This window comes from Nomascus leucogenys, chromosome 1a (genome assembly GCF_006542625.1).
Source record: "Nomascus leucogenys isolate Asia chromosome 1a, Asia_NLE_v1, whole genome shotgun sequence".
Taxonomy (NCBI): Eukaryota; Metazoa; Chordata; class Mammalia; order Primates; family Hylobatidae; genus Nomascus; species Nomascus leucogenys.
In genome coordinates, this window is record NC_044381.1 from 19,854,960 (window position 1) to 19,879,557 (window position 24,598).

At 47.0% G+C, this 24,598-nt stretch overlaps 1 protein-coding gene across 3 annotated transcripts in view; it reads right to left on the bottom strand.

Moving 5' to 3' along the window:
• Nucleotides 1-24,598, bottom strand: part of PLIN2 (perilipin 2) — a 62,150-nt gene that overhangs the window by 15,742 nt on the left and 21,810 nt on the right. Inside the window, exons 3-6 of one of the 3 annotated variants that reach the window (XM_030818518.1) lie at nucleotides 8,510-8,623; nucleotides 3,341-3,392; nucleotides 3,058-3,253; nucleotides 526-608 (exon numbers count right to left, since the gene is read on the bottom strand). In XM_030818518.1, the coding sequence (XP_030674378.1) occupies nucleotides 526-608; nucleotides 3,058-3,253; nucleotides 3,341-3,370 (309 nt within the window). In that variant the 5' untranslated portion in view covers nucleotides 3,371-3,392; nucleotides 8,510-8,623. Of the gene's footprint in view, nucleotides 1-525; nucleotides 609-3,057; nucleotides 3,254-3,340; nucleotides 3,393-4,829; nucleotides 5,663-8,509; nucleotides 8,624-24,598 lie in introns of those variants that run through there. The other 2 variants (XM_030818483.1, XM_030818579.1) reach the window with 2 other exon arrangements.

The following is a 24,598-nucleotide window of genomic DNA, read 5'->3' on the forward strand; positions in this document are numbered from 1 at the left end:
GACACAGAGCTATATTTTTCCCTAACTGGTATCCTTTTGTGCCATTCTGTATTCTTAATTTGAAACAAAATTTTAGGACATTATCTGAACCAAAGGATCACCAGGACAGACGAGCCTATCATTTTTGTCAACACTGGCTAGCTATCCCATATGGATGGTAGTTCCTGGCAGCATTGTACAAGCCAGGTGAGAAAAAGTTATATATATCACGTCTGCATTTATTTAATACCACAAGAGAATCAGTTACTTGAGACAGCAATTTCATCTATAGGAGCAAAGACACAAATTGATAGACATCACACTAAAAGTTTTCTAATGCAAAGGAGGCTAGTTCTTCTCTGCTTCGTAGATACAACTTGACAACAGTTCAGGAAGTAAGGAAGTGGCCATTATTTTTCAAACACACATCCAGATCCAGGTTGAGAAAACAAGTATTTGCCTGTTTGTGGTATGTAAAGCTTGTTTTAACAGATAGAAGGTGAAAACGTGAAGTGTCAAGCCTCAGCACTTTTGTCCCAAGCTCACCTGAGTTGATGGCTGATTCAGAATAGGCAGTCTCTCCTCAATCCTGTCTAGCCCCTTACAGGCATAGATATTGGCAACTGCAACTAGAATCACAAATGGGAAAATGTTAATGTAGTACTATAGGTATAGAATGAACACACATTACCATAGGCCTTATAAAAATTGGCAATAATGGGCTGGGCGCAGTGGCTCACGCCTGTCATCCCAACACTTTGGGAGGCTGAGGCGGGTGGATCATGAGGTCAAGAGATCGAGACTATCCTGGCCAACATGGTGAAACCCTGTCTCTACTAAAAATACAAAAATTAGCTGGGCATGGTGGTGTGCGCCTGTAGTCCCAGCTACTCAGGAGGCTGAGGCAGGAGAATCGCTTGAACTCAGGAAGCAGGGGTTCCAGTGAGCCGAGATGCGCCATTGCACTCCAGCCTGGGTGACAGAGCGAGACTCCATCTCAAAAAAAAAAAAAAAAAGGCAAGAATGTTGATCTTATAGAACAGAATGCATTGCCTGGTTTCTCTAGCTCTGACAGGAAGAGGCCTGGCAAGTTGCTGGCAACTCTCTTCTACAGATAAGGAAATATGGGGGTGTGAGGGAGAAGCAGGCAGAGGCAGTGACAGGCCAAACAGGAAGCTGGCTCTGAAGCTTCTTCCTTATCAACTGGCCCCTAATGTTAATGCCAAGAGTAGCCAGGCTTTCCCTGAACTCCCATTCAGAGAATAAGGTATCTGGAAACTCTCAAAATCGGCATCGCCATGCCAATTTAATCCCTACCTACGCTTACTTCAGCACAGGTCAGTGTATTTGGAGTCCTCACGAGGAAAGAATATGCTAAGGCCACCCTGGATCTCCCTAACAAGGGAGATTTTAGTGTGAGCTTCCCGCTAAGAATACCAAACCAAGTACTAGTACCAAATTCATTTAGGAAGTAGCGGAGTTGGAATGGCTGGTCTCTAAAGGCTCCTTATAATGCTAAAAGTCCCTGGCTTAACCATTTGAAAGAATGATTTAAATCTTTATTCAAAAGCAGTTCATGATGTGGAGAAATTGGAGCCTCCATACAGTGTTGGTGGGAAGGTAAAATGGTACAGCTGATTTGGAAAACAGTCTGGCAGCTCCTCAAAAGCTTAAACAGTTATTATATAACCCAGCAATTCCACTCCTGGGTATATACCAAAAAAACCTGAAAACATATGTCCACACAAAACCTTGTATACAAATGTTCACAGAAGCATTACACATAATCTCCAAAAGTAGAATGCACCCAAACATCTATCAGTTGAAGAATGAATAAATATCGTCTGTCTAGTTAGTGAATTACTATTCCACAATAAAGAGATGAAGTACTGATATGATGAGACAAGATAGATTAACTTTGAAAATACTATGCTCAATGAAAGAAGCCAATCACAAAAAACCCACACATTTTATGATTTCATATATAAGAAATATCCAGCATAGGCAAATCTATAAAGACAAAGTAGATTAGTAGCTGCCTTAGGGTGGTTGTTAGGAAATGGGGAGTGACTACTAAGTATGAGAGTATGAGATTTCTCATGGAGTATGAGATTTCTATTCTTTTTTTATTTTGGTAAAATATACATAACAAACTTCACCATTTCAACCATTTTCAACTGTGCAATTCAGTGGCATTAAGTTCATTTACAACATTATACAACCATCACCACTATCCATTTCTAAAACTCATTCATGGCCAGGCATGGTGGCTCACACCTGTAGTCCCAGCACTTTGGGAGGCCGAGGCCAGTGGATCACCTGGGGTCAGGAGTCCCTGACCAGCCTGACCAACATGGCAAAACCCTGTCTCTACTAAAAATACAAAATTAGCTGGGCATGGTGGTGTATGCCTATAATCCCAACTACTCGGGGAGCTAAGGCAGGAGAATCACCAGAGCCCAGGAGGCAGAGACTGCAGTGAGCAGTCTCAAATTCCAGGCCTCAAGCGATCCTCCCATCTAGGCCTCCTAAAGTGCTAGGATTACAGGTGTAGGCCACCGTGCCCATCCTCTGGGGGATTTTTAATTAAAGGATCATAAACATCTGCCAAAACTATGAAACAGGCCTTCTACGGACAGGTGCGGTGGCTCACGCCTGTAATCCCAGAACTTCGGGAGGCAGAGGTGGGTGGATCACAAAGTCAGGAGTTAAGCCTGGCCAATATTGTGAAACCGCATCTCTACTAAAAATACAAAAATTAGCTGGGCATGGTGGCGGGAGCCTGTAGTCCCACCTACTCGGGAGGCTGAGGCAGGAGAATCACTTGAACCTGGCAGGCAAAGGTTGCGGTGAGCCAAGATCGCGCCACTGAACTCCAGCCTGGGTGACAGAGTGAGACTCCATCTCAAAAAAGAAAAGAAACAGGCCTTTTATGGTAATGAGGGTCACCTGAAAGTTTCTAGGTAAAGGCAGCCTATGCCCCAGGAAGGGCTGAGGAGTTCCGGATGTTACTGCTGTGAGCTCAGGGGCTCACCACTAACCAGTCCCTTGACTGCATCTTGAAAAATCAGAACTCACTTTGCGGCTCTAGCTTCTGGATGATGGGCAGAGCACTGGTCATGGCCACGGAGGTGATGGTCTTCACACCCTTCTCTGCCATCTCACACACAGACTTCAGGTAGGGATACTGGTCCTTTGTACTGAGATAGGCTGAGGACATGAGGTCATACGTGGAGCTTACCAAGGGCAGGTTGACCACCCGAGTCACCACACTCTGCAATCAAAGTAGGGAGGGTATGCTTATTAATCTCTCAAAACACAAGAGGAGAGAAAGTAGGCAAAGGCTACTCAAAATTCATACCGGTTGTGGATCAACTGCAACGGATGCCATTTTTCTTCCTGGAGAAAGAAATCTGCAGACAAGAGACTTATTTCAGAACACTGGGAAAAGACTCTCCCAAATTCATTGCCCAACCCAAGCAAATGCTGATTTCAAGTAGAGAAAAATTCAGGGTGAGCTCCGTGTAGTCTTCTGCACTTCTTTCCTCTCTCCAGCTCTCCAGGTCCCCCTCCTGAAGGACCCACACCCACACAACCCCACTCCCTCTTTTGAGGCAAAGTTTCATTGCTTATGTGTAAACTTGCAATACTCAGGAGGGAGAAGTAAAGTTGCTGACATACTTGTCTTGTTTCTCCGAGTATCTGTTGACAAAAATGCTAGCCAAGTTAAAACCCAGGTTAAGACTAAATAGAGATTTTAAGTAGAAGACATCTTGGTCAGCCGGGATTCTTGTGGGGATCACAGGACCATCAAGTGGGAACACTTTGCGGGTACGTATTAAAACTTCCTTGTGAAAGGACGGAAGCTAGTTTAGGGGAGACTACGCACAACAGCAAGGAGGTGCTCTGAGGAAGAAGCACTTCAGGACGCCTGTAAACGTCACCTTAGTATCCCCAAAGCTCATACCCACACAAAGCAGACCGCGGCGGGGCTGGGAGGGAAAGAACCTGCTTGCTGTCGTCCGTGCCCGTCGTCCGTGCCCGAGCCGGCCCGCTCACCCTCCCCTCGCCAAGATTTCACTCCGCAAGAACAGAGCCACCACTACTCTGAAGGCGGAAAACGCGCCAGTATCGGTATCCCATTCCCATTGTGTACCCATAAAATGTGTACCCACAAAATGCGATTTTCAGGCTGGGCGCGGTGGCTCACGCCTGTCATCCCAGCACTTTGGGAGGCCGAGGCGGGTGGATTGCTTGAGGTCAGGAGTTCAAGACCAGCCTGACCAACATGGTGAAACCCCGTCTCTTCTAAAAATACAAAAATTAGCCGGGCGTGGTGGCGGGCGCCTGTAATCCCAGCTGCTCTGGAGGCTGAGGCAGGAGAATCGCTTGAACCGGGGAGGCGGAGGTTGCAGTAAGCCTAGATGGTGTCACTGCGCTCCAGCCTGGGCGACAGAGCGAGACTCCATCAAAAAAAAAAAAAAATGCGGTTTTCTAACGCGTTTCCCTTTCGATAATGTCCCTTTGACAAATGTTAATTATTTCCCCACAACCACCCAGGCAGGCCAAGGGACATCTGATAGCAATCGCCCTAAATCTGTCGGCAGGAAAGAAGCCTCAACGCACAAAGGTAAGGGTCGAAAGCGCGGGTTCAGGAGACCGCCCCCACCCAGCCAGGACCTGGAAGCCGCTAGGCGAGCGGGGGGTCTGGGACCATCACCCCCGCGTCCCGTCCACGTTAGAGCCCCGCGGGGAGCAGAGTAGCGGCCCCGAGGAGCCCCCGACCCCAACTGGGCGCCGCTGGGGGCCCGGGACAGGCTCGCTGGGGCACCGAGTGGGCGCTCACTCACCGACGGACCGCAGCGAAAGGCGAAGAGCAGGCGCGTCCCGAAGACGACTCCAGCTGCCACCACCCGGTCAAAGCGTGGGGCCCGCGGGCGCCTGGGCTATAAACCCCGCCTGGCCGCCCCTCCCCGAGCCTCCGCAGCACGTGACCCGCGGCAGCACGCCCTGTCCCAAGCCCGAGTGTCACCCTCGTCGGGCACGTCCCGGCGCCCTCCCCCAACGCCGGCCCTCCTAGAGCGGTGGGGGCCCGGTCGGGGTGAGAGGGTGTGCTGCCTGGGTGAGGGGCCCCGCCGCGGCGAGAGTGAGCTTGTCGGGAACGGGGCGGGGGCCCCGCCTGGGGAGGCTGGGAATTGGAGGTAGCCCTGCCTGGAGTCAGGGCGCTGCCTGGGGTCGGGGCCCTGCCTGTGGTCGGGGTCCTGAGAGGCCTGGGGCAAATGGGGATGGCGCCCAGGCCGGCTTTGGGGTTTTGAAAAACGCAAACAAATTCACACCAACTTGTCGAATGGCGTTAGTCCTCAGAATAGTACTCTTTAAAAATGGAAGCGGTGGCTCACGCCTGTAATCACAACACTTTGGGAGGCTGAGGCGAGAAATCTCTCGAGCCTAGGAGTTCGAGACCAGCCTGGCGAAGATTTCTTTTTATTTTATTTTAAAAAATAGCCCAGCGTGGCGTCGCGCGCCTGTGGCCCCAGCCACCTGCGAGGCTAAGATGGGAGGATCGCTTGAGCCTGGGAGGTCGAGGCTGCATTGAGCCGAGATCGCGTGGCACTGCACAGTGGCTTCTACGCTGTTATTTTTAGAGAACTAATAACTTTTAAAAGTTTGGTGGAGGCTGGGCGCGGTGGCTCACGCCTGTAATCTTAGCACTTTGGGATGCCGAGGCGAGCGAATCACCAGCCTGGCCAACATGGCGAAACCCCGTCTCTCCCAAAATACAAAGAAAGTAGCCCGGCGTGGTGGCGCGCGCCTGTAGTCCCAGCTAGTCCCGGCTGTTTAGCGGGGTTGGGGTCAGGGGGGTGGGTGGCTAAGGTGAAAGAATCGTTTGAGCCCAAGTGGTCGAGGCTGCAATGAGTCGAGATCGCGCCACTGCACTCCAGCCTGAGTGACAGAGTGAGACCCTGCCTAAAAAAAAAGAAAAAAGAAAAAGAAAAAGAAAAGAAAAAACTTAACTCCAGATCACTCCAGAATGACAGCTGCCTAGGTTTATGTGAGATAGGCAACTTTATATGTGCAGGGTTATGCATTGTTTTTCAAAGACAAATTGTCATCTGAGTCCCAGTTGTGTTTTTTGTTGTTGTTTTGTTTGTTTCTTGTGTAAAACGCACGGATTTGGAACGAGATTATTTGAGCAGACAAGTTGTGCCAGCGCCCGAGGCCTGGTAGGGCTGGTGGGACTTCTTCCCCCGTGAGTGGCTGGGGATTTCCAGATGAAGCTGTCCGGCCTCGGCCCCCACTCCCCCGCCCCCCACCCCCACAGCGCGCAAGAAGGATACAGCAGAGAGGAGGGTTGGGAGGTAGGAAGAGAGCAGGCGCTGGCGCCACGGGTCCGCCCCCTGAGGAGCCCACAGCGCTGGAGTCCCAGGGACTGGCTTTGTGAAGCTTTGGAGTTGAAACTGTAGGAAGCTCTCAGAGGCTTTTACCCCAATTTGTTTTCGTTTTTTGTTGTTGTTCTTGTTGGTTTTGTTGTTGTTGTTGTTGTTGTTTTTGAGACGGAGTCTCGCCCTGTCGCCAGGCTGGAGTGCAGTGGTGCGATCTCGGCTCACTGCAACCCCAGCCTCCCGGGTTCAAGTGATTCTCCTGCCTCAGCCTCCAGAGTAGCTGGGACTACAAGCGCGGGCCACCACGCCCAGCTAATTTTTGTATTTTTAGTAGAGACGGGGTTTCACCATGTTGGCCAGGATGGTCTCGATCTCTTGACCTCGTTATCCACCCGCCTCGGCCTCCCGAAGTGCTGGGATTACAGGCGTGAGCCACCGCACCCGGTCTACCCCAATTTCTTAACCAATCTTGCATGCACACAGATACTGTTGATCATATTTAAAGCTCCAAACGGACCCATTAAAATGGTATCCCTTATACCATTATACCTGAATATATAATAGTCCTTACTTAGCAAGAAAAATTATTTTCCCCCTCCTCCCCACATGTAATTCAAAATAAAATACTAAACCATAAATACTGAACCATAAAATAAGTGTTACGAAGTCCAAAAGAGTTCTGGTTTGGGTTTTTTCCTATGTTGCCATCTTCAGTGTTTTAAGTAATTAAATTATTATGTTTTTCTTTTCTTTTTCATGTTCTGGCGCTGTTTGTTCCCTAAGCAAATATTTGCTCTGCTTATTGATAATCCATCCCTGCTCTAATGACGTCTGATTTTGCATCAGAAGACTCTCACCCTTTCACCTACAAAATGCCTCCATCTTTTCCTTTTTTGTTTTAAACCTGTGAGTCATTTCCTCACTTAAGGCTGAGCAAGCTTCTTTTTGCTTTTATTTGCCTGTGAAGCAGAGGGCCCCAGGGACTAATTTTGGGAACAAGAGACTCTTCAAGCCCACAAAGGATGAAGCACATCAAATTCTGCACCCCCAACTCTTTTTCAGCTTCGTGAGTCTGAGAACATGAAACCAGTGGCAAGAATAACACCCAAGGTGAGATGCGTAGTGAAGGAAACCAAAAAATTTTACCCCAAAATATACTTCTTTCACATATTTTGAGATGGCTGTTCAGAGAACCTGCAGGCAAAAGTAGTCCTATGAAGCTGTTTGTGTGTGTGTGTGTGTGTGTGTGTGTGTGTGTGTGTGTGTGTGTGTGTATGGGAGAGTCTTGCAATATACAAAGAAAATCTGCATTGATGCAGCCAGGTGCTCTCTGAGGTTTTCCCTTGTCCAGATATAGGAAAGATTAATGGAGAGTCTGACACCTTTAAAGGTCTGAAAGAAACATTAACCATCAGGTTTCATCTATGTCAGCGGTCCCCAACCTTTTTGGCACCAGGGATAGCTTTCATGGAAGACAATTTTTCCATGTACCAGGGCAGGGGGATGGTTTTCAGGATGAAACTGTTCCACCGTAAATCATCAGGCATTAGATTCTCATAAGGAGCTGCAACCTAGATCCCTTGCATGTGCAGTTTACAACGGGGTTCTTGCTCCTAAGAGAACCTAATACCAGCTGCTGACCTGACAGGAGGCAGAGCTCAGGCAGTATTGCTCACTCACCCGCCACTCACCTCTTGCTGTGCGGCCCTATTCCTAACAGGAATGTAAATGACCACAATGTAAATGGCCCAAAGTCTGGGGACCCCGATCTACATAATGAGATTACCTTTGCTAGCCAAGTTTCCATTTCTGTCTTGCCACTAAATCCTGATTTACCACCATTCTCTGAGCCCCCAAACTTTCTGTAACCTCAGGAGGGGTATATAAGCTTCTGAAACCAATAAGAGGTGGAGTAATTACTCTGTGGTTCCCCCACATGCCCGATAATACATTTACGTCTTTTTATAATAATACATGTACATCTTTTGCCCTGTTAATTTGCTTTCTGTCAGTTGATTTTTCAGTGAACCTCCAGAGGACAAAGGAGACGTTTTTCCTTGGCCCCTGCAGTAGGTTGCCATTAGATAGGATGTGTACAGTGTGGCAGTCCTGGGGAGTGGCAGGACATTACCAAGGATTTGGCCAACCTGAGATTCCTGGAGGTTTTCAGGGTTTTGTTTGGTTCCCTCCAGGATTTGATTTACCATCATTCAGCATCTGGCTCCTGTGTCTTTCTCACCACCTTCTTCTCCGGACTTTACCTGTGTGAAAGGAAAATAAATCTTGGGACCCCAAAATCACTAAGCCAAAGGGAAAAGTCAAGCTGGGGACTGTGTCACACAAACCTCCTATTTCAAAGATAAGCTAGTGGTTCATGCCTGTAATCCCAGCCCTTTGGGAGGCTGAGGCAGGTGATCACTTGAACCCAGGAGTTTGAGACCAGCCTGGGCAACATGGTGAAATCCCATCTCTACAGAAAATACAAAATTAGCCGGGTGTGGTGGCATGCGCCTGTAGTCCTACTTGCTGGCTGAGGTAGGAGGATCATTTGAGCCTGGGTGGTCAAGGCTGCAGTTGGGGACTGCTATAATGGAGACACTGCACTCCAGCCTGGATAAGAGAGTGGGACCCTGTCTCAAAAGAAAACAAAACAAAAAAGCTACATACCTCCCTCATAATTTGCCCACTGGGAAATTCCTTGTGGGCCCCAAGATCATCACTCAGATTCTGATTAGATATAACTAACAGAATGGAATATGAACTCAGAAACACTCTGCCACCCCTCCACTCCCTATAATAATGCATCTCAGGCTGGCTTTATAGGTCTACAGATGTAACCCTGGAAATGTAGAATAGCTAAATCCGAATGTCTCTAGTTAACCAAGAGCTGAATTAAAATAATGTCATACATATAATGCATCTTGATTTTTTTTTGAGACAGAGTCTTGCTCTGTCACCCAGGCTGTAGTGCAGTGGCACGATGTCGGCTCACTGCAATCTCCACCTCCTGGGTTCAAGTGATTCTCCTGCCTCAGCCTCCTGAGTAGCTGGGATCACAGGCGCCTGCCACCATGACTGGCTAATTTTTTTTTTGTTTTTGTCTTTGTTTTTGTTCTTGTTTTTGTTTTGAGACAAGGTTTCACCCCGTCACCCAGGCTGGAGTGCAGTGGTGTGATCTTGGCTCACCGCAACCTCGACCTCTTGGGTTCAAGCGATTCTCCTGCCTCCCGAGCAGCTAGGACTACAGGCACCTGCCACGGTGCCCGGCTAATTTTTGTAATTTTAGTAGAGTCAGGGTTTTGCCATGTTGGCCAGGCTGGTCTCGAATTCCTGACCTCAGGTGATCTGCCTGCCTCGGCCTCCCAAAGTGCTGGGATTATAGGCATGAGCCACTGCGCTTGACCAATTTTTTTTTTTTTTTTTTTTTTGAGATGGAGTCTTGCTGTGTGGCTCAGGCTGGAGTGCAGTGGCGAGATGTGCGTTCACTGCAACCTCTGCCTCCCAGATTCAAGCGGTTCTCCTGCCTCAGTCTCCCAAGTAGCTGGTATTACAGGTGTGTACCACCACGCCTGGCCAATTTTTGTATTTTTAGTAGCGATGGGGTTTCACCATGTTGGCTAGCCTGGTCTTGAACTCCTGACCTCAGGTAATCCACCCGCCTTGGCCTCCCAAAGTGCTATGCATGAGCCACCGTGCCTAGCCCAAAGTGTGCTTTTTAGATGGATATTTATATTAGATTCTACTTAATGCTCACAGGACTAAACAACTAACAAGAGAAGTCACTGATGAGTGCTAAGTTCTACCTAGAACTTGGTTACAGAAAGCCTGTAACTGGATGCAGCTCACTGTCCTAGAAAATCCAAGCAAAATTTTACACATGTATGTGAATCAAGGACTCCCACAGCAGCTTGGAGATTGTCAGTTAGGGAGTCTCAAACTGCAAGTTAATTCATGAGCCAAAACATATTCTCTCAAATGTTCTGTAAAAGTGTGGATGTGGGAGCATAAACTAAGCAAAGCAGCCACCTGTTACAGAATGAATAAGAATCTAGGGGGCCAGATGCAGTGGCTCACACCTATAATCCCAGCACTTTGGGAGGCCGAGGCAGGTGGATCATTTGAGGTCAGGAGTTCGAGACCAGCCTGACCAACATGGTGAAACCCCATCTCTACTAAAATACAAAAATTATCTGGGCGGTAGTGGCATGCACTTGTAATCCCAGCTACTCGGGAGGCTGAGGTGGGAGAATCCCTTGAGCCTGAGAGGCGGAGGTTGCAGTGAGCTAAGATCAGGCCACTGCACTCCAGTCCGGGCGAGAGAGTGAGACTGTGTCTCAAAAAAACCAAAACAAAACAAAACAAAGAATCTAGGTCTCTGTCTCCTTTCTCCAAGCAACATGTATCCCTGAAACACAAGGACTACTCTCTGGAACCGCTTAGTGGCTGGTGCACTGAGTGGGTATGCCCAAAACGCACATGATTTTACTTCCGTGAGGGAGTCGAAGTTTAACTTGCAGGTTCCCAGTAATTGTTTACAAAAGGGTTTCTCCTCAAGCCACCACTACAGAATATCCTTGCTAGGCATAAAAAATATGGCCCCTTCCCTTCACATGCTCATAAGAACTTCCGGGATTCTTGGGCAGAAACCACACCTAGACCATCATGTTCTTCTTCTTCTTCTTTTTTTTTTTTTTTTAATAGAGATGGGGCCTTGGTATGTTGTCCAGGCTAGTGTCAAACTCCTGGGCTCAGGCGATCTTCCCACCCCATCCTCCCAAAGTGTTGGGATTACATGCGTGAGCCCCTGTGTCTGGCCTATCACCGTGTTCTTGACAGCTCTCCACCAGATGAGCATATGAGGCTCATAACCAGCTCTTACTTATTTATTTAATGGAGGGTGGGGGAGATTCTGATTGGGATAGTCTCGGACTGAACTAAATTTTAATATATTCATGTTAAATAAATGATCTGGCTACCTAATTAATAACACAATTTCATGTGAAAGATAAAAATCAAGAACCGAAGACTATTTCCCAGAAAAAGAATAGTGGTGATTTTATTACATTTATTCTTTCTCTGTCTCTTTCTCTTGTACCTACACATACACACAGATTGGGACATACACTCCAAACTGCCAAGGAATCTGTTTGTGGTGCAATTTTTGGAAGTCGAAGATATTGCACATTTTGAGTCACAACCTGGCTGGGCACAGTGGCTCGTAATCCTAGCACTTTGGGAAGCCGAGGCAGGCAGATGACTTGAGCTCAGGAGTTGGAGACCAGCCTGGGCAACATGTCGAAACTCTGGCTCTACAAAACATACAAAAATTAACTGGGTGTGGTGGCATGCACCTGTTATCCCAGCTACCCAGGAAGTTGAGGTGACAGAATGGCTTGAGCCTGGGAGGTGGAGGCTGTAATGAACCAAGACTGCACCACTGCACTCCCTCCTGGGTGTCAGAGCTGTATCCTGTCTCAAAAAAAAAAAAAAAAAAAAAAGACACAATCTGCTTCAAAATCAGAAAGCATGCCATCTCGAGAGATATACCAAATAATTGGCAATGGTGATCTGGGATAGATGGGCAGGAATCATAAAAAAACTTCCACACTTTTCATATTATATATTTCTTATAATGTTTGAAAATGTTTAGTGAGCCTATATTTCTCCTTTTGTAAGCAGAAAGTATAACACAGAGAAATTTTAAAAACAAAAGCAGCACGCCACATCTCTTAGCAATGGACCACATACTACCATCATTCACTTCATGCTGGACTTCTTGTGATAGTTCTGCCTGTTCATGAGAATCCCTGATTCACAATCTGCAAGCAGCTGTGAGGGTCCCTGAAAAGATTTGGCAGCTCCTTACCAGTCCTTTGAATGGGTAGAAAACCATGCAGGCAGACCAGGCGTGGTGGCTCACGCCTGTAATCCCAGCACTTTGGGAGGCCGAGGCGGGCGGACCACAAGGTCAGGAGTTTGAGACCAGCCTGGCCAACATAGTGAAACCCCGTCTCTACTAAAAATACCAAAATTAGCCAGGTGTGGTGGCACATGCCTTTAGTCCTAGCTGCTCTGGAGGCTGAGGCAGGAGAATCACTCAAACCCGGGAGGCAGAGGTTGCAGTGAGATGAGACCGCACCACTGCCCTCCAGCCTGGGTGATAGAGCAAGACTCTGCCAAAAAAAAAAAAAGGAGGGGCTGGGCGCGGTGGCTCACGCCTGTAATCCCAGCACTTTGGGTGGCCGAGGCGGGCAGATCACGAAGTCAGGAGTTTGAGACCAGCCTGGCCAACGTGGTGAAACCCCGTCTCTACTAAAAATACAAAAATTAGCCGAGTGTGGTGGTTTGTGCCTGTAATCCCAGCTACTTGGGAGGCTGAGGCAGGAGAATCCCTTGAACCCAGAAGGCAGGGGGTTGCAGTGAGCTGAGATGGCGCCATTGCACTCCAGCCTGGGTGACAGGGCAGGACTCTGTCTCAAAAAAACAAACATAACAAAACCAAAAAAACTGCACATGCAGATACAAATCTGGGACAAAGTAGAAGCCCTTGGGCTTCCTTTCCTTGTAACCTTTTCCCTCAGGTCTGTCAGGACTGTCTTCACCATCAGAATGAGCAATTTCCCTGTGGGTCCTTGCCTATCTTCTCACCCCCATGTGCCTTTTGTTTATGGTTGATTTCCCAGGCCTCTCTGCAAATGGCTAAGGGACACAGAGGTTTAATCTGGTATTGACTGTCAACACTAACAAACCTCATGCTTAGTGAAAGATGTGTTTAGAACTGAACTGTTAGGTAGAGCCCTAAAATGTGTGGAGAAAGAATGTTGAAGATGTGGTGGGGAACTTTCGTGCTTTTGGGCATGGAAACCACTTAGCATAGTGCACATCGGCAGGATGTCAAGAACCTGTTTTCCATGATGCCCAAAAGAATAATATACTGTATTCAAGGCAGCCCTGGCAAGTGTGCAGCCCGGTATTGAATAATGTTAGGGAATCAACAGAGGTAAAATTAATGATCCCTCAGCTGGGTGCAGTGGCTCATGCCGGTAATCCCAGCACTTTGGGAGGCCAAGGCAGACGGATCATGAGGTCAGGAGTTCAAGACCAGCCTAGCCAACATGGTGAAACCCTACCTCTACTAAAAAATACAATAATTAGCCGGGTGTGGTGGCGCACACGTGTAATCCCAGCTACTGGGGAGGCTGAGGCAGGAGAATCTCTTGAAACCAGGAGGTGGAAGTTGCAGTGAGCCGAGATCACACCACTGCACTCTAGCCTGGGCAACAGAGCAAGACTCTGTCTAAAAAAAAAAAAAAAAAAAAAAAAATTCATGACCCCTGCTCTTGAAAAGCCCAGAATATATAGTTAGTAAGTAACTGAGATCTCTGTTGTAAACAGGCAAGGCAATACTGTTCTGTCTCTTTCTCTCTCTCGTGTGTGTGTGTGTGCGTGTGTGTAAGGTACTGATTCCTTACTACACGGACTCAACAAGACCAGCTCATCACCAGTCTGCTACATAGACAAGTTCCTTGAAGACATTCTTCATGTCTTCACCAAGTCATGTACTGCTGCCCAAGCCTTCCCTTTCCTGTGGCCCTCTGGCTTTGGCACACTCCTCGTCTCTAGCCACACTTCTGTCTCTGTGGGGATGCACGAGCAGAAGGACTGCTTTCACACACCTCGGCTTACCCCAGTTGCTTCAAACGGCTCTCCACCTCCCTTGCTTGGTAGCCTTTCTTCCATGCATCACTTCAGTGTCAGCCACTGCTAGATTATTAGCCCTTGAGGGCTCCTGCTTTCTTTTCCGGCCAAGCACACTTTAGGAAGAAAGCCATAATTGTTCTGACAAAACGTTCTGTTCAACCAGAATGAACTCAAAATGGAATCCTGGGAACTCAGGCAAACAACTATTGCCAATCAGGTTGCTGCCAGCCAACTCCAAGAACAGTCTAGAAGTAAGAGCCTGCTGATTGCTCTGCCTCCTCCCACCTTATGTCAAATGGTGTCCTGCTCACAGCTGACAATGTCTCCATTCTCCTGATGACACCATTTCAAAAGACTTAAATCATCTCCTCCTTTGACCAGCATGTGTGGGTTTATGACATTCCTTGCCAAACCACAAGGGTCATCTGCAAATGGTAATTCTCCTGGCCTGAGTAAGTTCCCAGAACCCCTAGGTTGGCCATATAATTACAAACTCCAGAGCATTAATAAAGACAAGGAAAAGTGAAGTGGCTGGTTCATGCCTGTAATCTCAGCACTTTGGGAGGCTGAGACACGAGGATTCTTGGGCCCAGGAGTTCCAGACAGGCCTGGGCAACATAGTGAAAACTCATCTGTACAAAAAAATACAAAAATTAGCCAGGTACGGTGGTGTGTGCCTGTAGCCTGTAGTCCCAGCTACTAAAGAGGCTGTGGTGGGAAGATCACTTGAGCCGGGTTGCAGTGAGCCGAGATCAGGCAACTGCACTCTAGCCTGGGTGACAGAGCAAGACTCTGTCTCAAAACAAAAAAAGAAAAAAAAGAAAAAAGAAAAGTGGAGTGGACAATGGGGGAGGACAAATTATTTTACAAAGAACAACAACAAAAATACCTGGAAGTCTTCATAAACACTAAATAGCCAGGCATGGGCCAGGCATGGTGGCTCACACCTGTAATCCCAGCACTTTGGGAGTCTGAGGTGGATGGGTCACTTGAGGTCAGGAGCATGAGACCAGCCTGGCCAACATGGTGAAACCCTGTCCTAAAAATACAAAAACTAGGGCCCAGCGTGATGGCTCACAACTGTAATCCCAGCACTTTGGGAGACTGAGGTGGTTAGATTACCTGAGGTCAGGAATTGGAGATCAGCCTAGCTAACATGGTGAAACCCCATCTCTACTAAATATACAAAATTAGCTGGGCATGGTGGAAGCACGCCTATAATCCCAGCTACTGGGGAGGCTGAGGCAGGAGAATTGCTTGAGCCTGGGAGACAGAGTTTGCAGTGAGCCAGGATTGTGCCACTGCTCTCCAGCCTGGGCGACAGTGAGACTCCGTCTCAAAAAAAAAAAAAAAAAAAAAACCTAGCTGGGCGTGGTGGTGCACACCTGTAATCCCAGGGCTCGGAAGGCTGAGGCAGGAGAATTGCACGAACTCGGGAGGCAGAGATTGCAGTGAACTGAGATTGCCCCACTGCACTCTGGCGTGGGCAACAGAGTGAGACTCCGTCTCAATACCAACAATAAATAGCCAGGCATGGTGGCATGTGCCTGTTGTCCCAGCTACTCATGAGGCTGAGGCAGGCGGATTACTTGAGCCCAGGAGTTTAAGAGTGATCGTAGGAGATCACAGTGCTGTCATGCACTATGATCACACTTGTAAATAGCCACTCTCTTCAGCCTGGGCAACACAGTGAGAACCTGTCTTTCTCTCTTTTTCCTTTTTTTTTTTGCGGGGCAGACAGGGTCTCACTCTGTCACCCAGGCTGGAGTGCAGTGGTACGATCTCAGCTGACTACAACCTCTACCTCCCAGGTTCAAGCGATTCTTCTGCCTCAGCCTCCCGAGTATCTGAGAGTACAGGCATGCACCACCATACCCAGCTAATTTTTTGTATTTTTAGTAGAGACAGAGTTTCACCATGTTGGCCAGGCTGATCTTGAACTCCTGGCCTCAAATGATCCACCTGCCTCGGCCTCCCAAAGTGCTGGAATTACAGGTGTGAGCCAGTGTGCCTAGCCAATTGTTATTTCTATGCCTATGTAATATGCCACACAGAATCACATGTGTATGTAAATATTTTTAATAAAGTATTCAAAATGATAAGCTGGTAGGAAAAAAAGATTTGTGTATCTAATGACTCAAGTTGAAATGAATTTCTGAAAACAAAGACAATATATTGCAGTGATTACAAGCATACCTACAATCACCCAGATCTATGTTTGATGACAAAATAGTATTCAACTTGTAGGAAATGCCTCTAAGAGAAAATGGGAAGGAGCCAGGAAAGGCTGGCAGGCCCATCAGACTGCGATGCAGGCCTCAACCCAAGTGAAGAAGAGAGGAAAGGAGGGAAGGGTGGCTAGAAGCACGTTACATTATAGTGTACTCTAAAGAAAGTTCAGCGAGGCTGCAGGAGCACTCCAGTCATCAGAGGAGTCCTATATCTCCAAAGTATCAGCCTGCCTTAATATCCCTGCCACACTCTGTCACTGGCTGAGAGTAGCCCATGGGTGCGTGACCTCAGCTCACACGTGGTGATGGAGTTCAGAAGGCAGCAGGAGCCCTCAGCCAATTGCTCCCTGCAGTTGGAAGGATATCTGAGCAGTGTATCTCGTGGTCACCACACTGTTTTCCTCTTTAGTAAGACAGGACAAAACCCTTGCCCACTTGGCATCCAGAGAAATTGGATGAGTCAGAGAAGGCGATGTCTATAAACACTTGGTAAACTTTAAGTATGGAACATGTAAAATATTCCTTACTCGGGACTGTGACCCAGTCGTGATGTGTAGCTCTTCACTCCCTATCTCCGTCTACGTCCTTTAACACACACCTACTAGACCTCCAGTCTGCCTCTGGCTACCCAACCTAGATATTTCCTGAGCTCAGCCCTGTCTGGAACGCAGGAATGGAAAATGCAGTCCTTTGGCTCATAGCTAAAAGTGTCCTCAAATAGATCGAGCCAGCTGGCTGTGCATAGGTCAATTCAACCTCATTATGTACCACTTCAATGAAGCTGGAAATTGACCTCTTTGATAACCAAGGGCCACGCACAGCAAATTCTGCAATTTAATGATTAAACTGCTTGGAAGAGATGCAAACTATTAGACTTTGAGAGCTCTACGTTTTTATTTTGATTTTATTTATTTATTTATTTATTTTGAGATGGAGTCTCTGTCACCGAGGCTGGAGTGCAGTGGTGTAATCTTGGCTCACTGCAACCTCTGCCTCCCAGGTTCAAGCAATTCTCCTGCCTCAGCCTCCCGAGTAGCTGGGATTACAGGCGCCCGCCACCACACCTGGCTAATTTTTGTATTTTTAGTAGAGACAGGGTTTCACCATGTTGGCCAGGCTGGTCTTGAACTCGTGACCTCAAGTGATCTGCCTGCCTTGGCCTCCCAAAGTGCTGGGATTATAGGTGTGAGCCACCATGTTTGGCTGTAATTTTGTTTGTTTTTGAATAGGTAATACTTACACATGATCTGATATGCAAAACTTACAAAAGGTAATATAGTGAAAAGCCTCCCTTCCATTCTGTCCTCTACTCACAAAGTTCTCCCTCACTGGAGGCAATCAATGCTATCCTTTCTTTTCTTTTCTTTTTTCTTTTTGTTTTTTTTTGAGACGGAGTCTCTCTCTGTCGCCCAGGCTGGAATGCAGTGGCGATATCTCAGCTCACTGCAACCTCTGCTCCCCGGGTTCAAGCAATTCTCCTGCCTCAGCCTCCGGAGTAGCTGGGACTACAGGCGCATGCCACCACACCTGGCTAATTTTTTTTGTATTTTAGTAGGGACGGGGTTTCACTGTGTTGCCTAGGCTGGTTGCAAACTCCTGAGCTCAGGCAATCCGCCCGCCTCGGCCTCCCAAAGTGCTGGGATTACAGGCATGAGCCACTGCACTCAGCCAATGCTATCCTTTTCTTATGTATCCTTTCAGAAAAAAAAAAAAAATATATATATATATATATATATTTTTTTTTTTTTTCGGTATGTTGTCTCTCTCTGTCACCCAGGCTGGAGTGCAGGGTGCAATCTCGGCTCACTGCAACTTCCACCTCCCGAGTTCAAGCGATTCTCCTGCCTCAGCCTCCCGAGTAGCTGGGATTACAGGCGCCCGCCACCACACCTGGCTAATTTTTGTATTTTTAGTAGAGACAGGGTTTCACCATGTTGGCCAGGCTGGTCTTGAACTCCTGACCTCAGGTGATCTGCCCCCCTCGGCCTCCCAAAGTGCTGGGATTACAGGCGTGAGCCACCGCGCCCGGCCCTCAGAAACATTTTGTGTGTATTTCTGCCTCCTAAATAATTTCTAAAATTGCTAAAAGAATATCCCTTAGAGAGTAACTACTGTTCAGACTGGGCTAATGTTATTTACATTCCTCTATTTTACTCTAATTTATCTAATTTCAACCTTATTTGGAGGCATATTTTTTTCAACATTTCACTATGAAGATTTTTCAAACATACAGGAAAGTTGAAAGAATTGTTCAGTGGGGCCAGGTGCGGTGGCTCATGCTCTCTGCAAGCTCCGCCTCCTGGGTTCACACCATTCTCCTGTCTCAGCCTCTGGAGTAGCTGGGACTACAGGCACCACCACCACACCCAGCTAATTTTTTATATTGTTAGTAGAGAGGGGGTTTCACTGTGTTAGCCAGGATCATCGGGGTTTTGTCATGTTGGCCAGGCTGGTCTCAAACTCTGGACCTCAAGTGATCCGCCCACCTCTGCCTCCCAAAGTACTGGGATTACAGGCATGAGCCACCATGCCCAGCCAAAAAAAAAAATTTAATAAAAAAATAAAATTGGGATAATAACAATAGAGCCCACCTCGTAAGAATATTACCTAAAGGGCTTAGAACAATACCTAGCGTGTGGTAAGGGCTCTATCGATATTAATTATTAGTATTTCCACACGATGAAAGTTATAGACCACTGCTGTTTTTTATGGGTGAGATAGAGGAGTTTTGGCCAGTAGCAGTGGCTCACGCCTGGAATCCCAGAGCAGTGGGAGGCTGACCTGGGTGGATCTTTCGAGGTCAGGAGTTTGAGACCAGCCTGGCCAACATGGCCGAAACCTCATCTCTATTAAAAAATACAAAAAATTAGCTAAGCATGGTGGCGCCCGCCTGTAATTCCAGCTGCTTGGGAGCCTGAGGCACGAGATTCGCTTGAACCCGGGAGGCAGAGGTTGCAGTGATGGGAGACTGATCCACTGCACTCCAGCCTGGGTGACAAAACAAGACTCTGTCTCACAAAAAAAAAAAAAGAAAGAAAGGAAGGAGTTTTAACTTTACACGTATTTGCTAATATTTATGAAGTGTTTAGATACCTCAAAATCAATGAAGAGGATTATTAGTCCCACCTGCAGTACTGTTAATAATTTCAGGGAATCAGCTATCTAGGTGAAAGTTCACAGGGAAGTACATGTCATTATAACACAAATTAGACCAAAGTTCAGGAAGAGACAGTTACTGAGTCATTTATCTATCTTATCATAAGACCAGTAAGCCTCTTAGCACCACAAAGTAGATGTAACATTTTAACAGGAAATGACTCCAATCTAGAGCAAAGTTAGTCCCATGCACAAAGTGAAAGGTTGTGCAACACAAAAATGATCTGTGCTACGTGTCACACTTGATCGGGTGGCATATTGCTCAAGATGCTGGTATGCAATCAGTCTTTGCAAGAGTCAGATCATTGTCTCACCTTAGGAAAGGCTTTCCATGTGCCCTAGACAGACACTTTCCCTTTCCGGGTTACTTCCTAAAGTACATTCACCTTAACTTATAAGCAAAGGAAATCTTTCTCAAGTGCTCTGAGTTTATTATTTCCCTTTTCTAGACTCTCATCAGGGTCATCTGCATGTGGATGCGGCTTTCAGAGAGGCCTGCTGGAGGACATTGCATGTTTATGAATTTCACAGGTATTCAAGAGTGGCTGCACCTGGAGCTGGGAGCTGAGCATCAGAAGATTAAAACATAAAGTATGCTCATCAAATTGAGAGGAGTGGGCTAGGCGCGGTGGCTCACACCTGTAATCCCAGCACTTTGGGAGGCCAAGGCAGACGGATCACCTGAGGTTGGGAATTCGAGACCAGCCTGACCAACATGGAGAAACCCCATTTCTACTAAAAATACAAAATGAGCACAGCATGGTGGTGCATGCCTGTAATCCCAGCTACTCGGGAGGCTGAGGCAGGAAAATCACTTGAACCCAGGAGGCTGAGGTCGAGGTGAGCTGAGATATCACCACTGCACTCCAGCCTGGGCAACAAGAGCGAAATTCTGTCTCAGAAAAAAAAAAAAAAAAAAAAGAGAGGAGTTAGGAAGAATCATCTTCTCAAGTCAATTAACAACATTGGGAGGCAGTGTGGTGCCACAGTTTAGTGGCTTTACACTCAGATTTGGTTTATAATACTAGCTTTCAACTTTGCAAAATGCCACATGTACAAGGTAATTCACAATAGCATTGTTTACAATAAAAAATGACTGAAAAGATACTAAATGTCCATTGATAGGGAACTAATTAAATAAATTATGGGTATGACAATGTGGAAAGTTATCCAAATGGAAAAGCAAGATACAAAGCAGGGTATAAATTGTTACCCTTTGTAAAAAAAATAAAACGGGGAAATTTTTTTTTTTTTTGAGACAGGGTCTTGCTCAGTTGCCCAGGGGGGAGTGCAGTGGCATGGTCACAGCTCACTGCAATCTCTGCCTCCTGGGCTCAAGCAATCCTCCCCCCTCTCTGCCTCCCAAGTAGTTGAGACTACCGGCACGTACCATCATGCCCGGCCAATTTCTTTTATTTTTAGTAGAGATATGATCTCATTATGTTGCTCAAGCTGGTCTCAAACTCCTGAGCTCAAGTGATGCTCCCGCTTTGACTTCCCAAAGTGTGGAAATAGTTACTTAATAGCTGCTTGTTTAGGAAGTAAAGTATCTCTGGAAGTGTACTGAAGAAGTTAGCAATGCTGATCGCAGTGGCTCACGCCCATAATCCCAGGACTTTGGGAGGCTGAGACGGGCGGATCATTTGAGGCCAGGAGTTCAAGACCAGCTTGGCCAAAAAGGTGAAACCGGTCTCTAATAAAAATACAAAAAGTGGCCAGATGCGGGGGCTCACTCCTGTAATCCCAGCACTTTGGGAGGCCAAGGCGGGCGGATCACGAGGTCAGGAGTTCGAGACCAGCCTGACCAACATGGTGAAACCCTGTCTTTACTAAAAATACAAAAATTAGTCAGGCGTGGTGGTGCACACCTGTAATCCCAGCTACTCAGGAGGCTGAGGCAGGAGAATCGCTTGAACTCGGGAGGTGGAGTTTGCAGTGAGCTGAGATGGTGCCATTGCACTCCAGCCAGGGTGACAGAGAAAGACTCCGTCACAAAAAAAAAAAAAAAAAAAAAAATTAGCCAGGTGTGGTGGCACATGCCTGTAATCCCACCTACTTGGGAGGCTGAGGCGGGAGAATCTCTTGAATATGGAAGGCAGAGGTTGCAGTGTGAGCCGAGATCCGGCCACTGCACTCTGGCCTGGGTGACAGAGTGAGACTCTGTCTCAAAAAACAAAAAAAGATTAAAAGAGAAGCTTCATGTACTTTTCAATTTTGAACTATGACGGTCACCTGGTCAAAAATTAAAACAACCATTTTTAAAGAAAAAATAAGGAGCATCTGGTAACAACTTACAAAATGAAAAAAAAATCCCAGCTTTCTGGCTGGGCACAGTGGCTCATGCCTGTAATCCCAGCACTTTGGGAGGCTGAGGCAGGCTGATCACTTGAGGTCAGGAGTTTAAGACCATCCTGGCCAACATGGTGAAACCCCGTCTCTACTAAAAATACAAAAACTAGCCTGGCGTGGTGGCATGTGCCTGTAGTCCCAGCTACTCTGGGGGCTGCGGTGGGAGGATTGCTTGAACCCAGGAGATCAAGGCTGCAGTGAGCTATGAATGTGCCACTGTACTCCAGCCTGGGTGACAGAATGAGATGCTGTCTCAAAAACAAACAAAAAAAGAATCTCAGCCTTCCTTTTTACTAGCTATGCATCCATGGACGAGTTATTTAATGTCTACAGGGCTCAGTGTCCCTTTGTATTAAAGGGACCTATCACCTAGGTTTGAGTGAGGATTAACTATTAATGTGCATTAAAACATTTAGTATTATATGGCCAGGCGTGGTGGCTCATGCCTGTAATCCCAGCACTTTGGGAGCGTGAGGCGGGTGGATCACCTAAGGTCAGGAGTTCGAGACCAGCCTGGCCAACATAGCGAAACCCTGTCTCTACTAAAAATACAAAAATTAGCTGGGCATGGTGGCGCGCACCTGTAGTCCCAGCTACTCACGAGTCTGAGGCAGGAGAATTGCTTGAACCTGGGAGGCCGAGCTTGCAGTGAGCCAAGATTATGCTATTGCGCTCCAGCCTGGGTGACAGAGTGAGACTCCGTCTCAAAAACAAACAAGCAAACAAAAAATTTAGTATTATATTTACATTAGTGATATCATGCCTCACACATTAAATAATAAATATATATTAGCTACAAACAATATATTTTTATGGTTCTGGGGCTGGGCATAGTGGCTCATGACTATAATCCCAGCACTTTGGTAGGCCGAGGCGGGCGGATGACCTGAGGTGAGGAGTTTGAGACCAGCCTGACCAACATGGTGAAACACCGACTCTGCTAAAAATACAAAATTAGCCGGGCTTGGTGGCGCGTGCCTGTAATCCCGGCTACTCAGGAGGCTGAGGCAGTAGAATCACTTGAACCCAGGAGCTGGAGTTTGCAGTGAGCCGAGGTCGCCCCATTGCACTCCAGCCTGGGCAACAAGAACAAAACTCCGTCTCAGAAAAAAAAAAAAAGATTCTGATCATGAAGGCACTACTGAGAGGTGACAAAGATATATGCATATATGGAAGATATGTACATAATATAAATCCCCACCATAGTTATCAATAACTCCACTCCTGTTTCTCTTTTTTTTTTTTTTTTTTTGAGATAGGGTCTTACTCTGTCACCCAGACTGGAGTGCAGTGGTACAGTGATGCAATCTTGGCTCACTGTAACCTCTGCCTCCTGGGCTCAAGCTATCCTCCCACCTCAGCCTCCCAAGTAGCCAGGACTATAGGCACATTACACCACGCTCAGCTAATTTTTGTATTTTTTGTAGAGACAGGGATTTGCCACATTGCCCAGGCTGGTCTCGAACCCCTGGCTTCAAGCGTTTCTCCCACCTTGGTCTCCCAAAGTGCTGAGATTACAGGTGTGAGCACCGTGCGCAGCCACTAACTCCACCCTTCCAATAGTTCAAGCCAAAAATCTTGGCATCATCCTTGAATCCTCTCTTTTTCTCATACCTCACATTAAAGTATCAACAATATCTGTTGATATTATTTTAAAAATATTTCCAGAATCCAAAGCCTTCTCACCACTTCCTTGTATACCACCCTGGTCCAAAGCATCATCTTTTTTTTTTTTTTTTGAGACAGAGTCTTGCTCTGTCACCCGGGGTGGAGTGCAGTGGTATGATCTTGGCTCACTGCAACCTCTGCTTCCCAAGTTCAAGTGATTCTCCTGCCTCAGCCTCCAGAGTAGCTGGGATTACAGGCACGGGCCACCATGCCTAGCCAACTTTTGTATTTTTAGTAGAGACAGGGTTTCACCATGTTGGTCAGGCTGGTCTCGAACTCCTGACCTCGTGATCCGCCCACCTCAGCCTCCCGAAGTGTTGGGATTACAGGCGTGAGCCACTGCACCCGGCTTTCCGTGGTGTATATATTTCATGTTTTCTTTATCCATTCCACCATTGATGGGCACCTTTTGGTGGAGTCTTTAGGGTTTTCTAGGTATAGAATCATATTGTCAGTGAAGAGAGATAATTTGACTTATTTTCCTACTTGGATGCATTTTCTTTCTTTCTTTGGCCTGGTTGCCCTGGCTAGGACTTCCAGCACCGTGCAGAATAGGAGTGGTGAAAGAGGATATCCTTGTCTTGTTTCAGCTCTCAAGGGCTGTGCTTCCAGCTCTGGCCCATTCAGTATAATGTTGGCTGTGGGTTTGTTATAGGTGGCTTTTATTATTTTCAGGTATTGAAATTCCATTCTTTAAACGGCATCACTGAATCCTTTGTTCAAAAAACCCTTCAGAAATGACTCAGCTCACTCACAGTAAAATCCAAGCCTTTAAGACATGATCCAGCACGACTTGCTTCTTTGATTTGAACTCCTACTCTTCTTCCCTTTACTCACTCCAGTTGAACTGTGTATGGGCCTCCTTGCCATCCCATGAGCATGCCAAGGTAGGAGAGATTGTAACACATATCTCTTTTTCAATTGTTTTTTTTTTTTTTTTTTTTTTTTGAGACAGTCTCACTCTGTTGCCCAGGCTACAGTGCAGTGGCGCTATCTCGGCTCACTGCAAGCTCCGCCTCCCTGGTTCACGCCATTCTCCTGCCTCAGCTTCCCGAGTAGCTGGGACTACGGACGTCCGCCACCACACCTGGCTAATGTTTTGTATTTTTAGTAGAAACGGGGTTTCGCTGG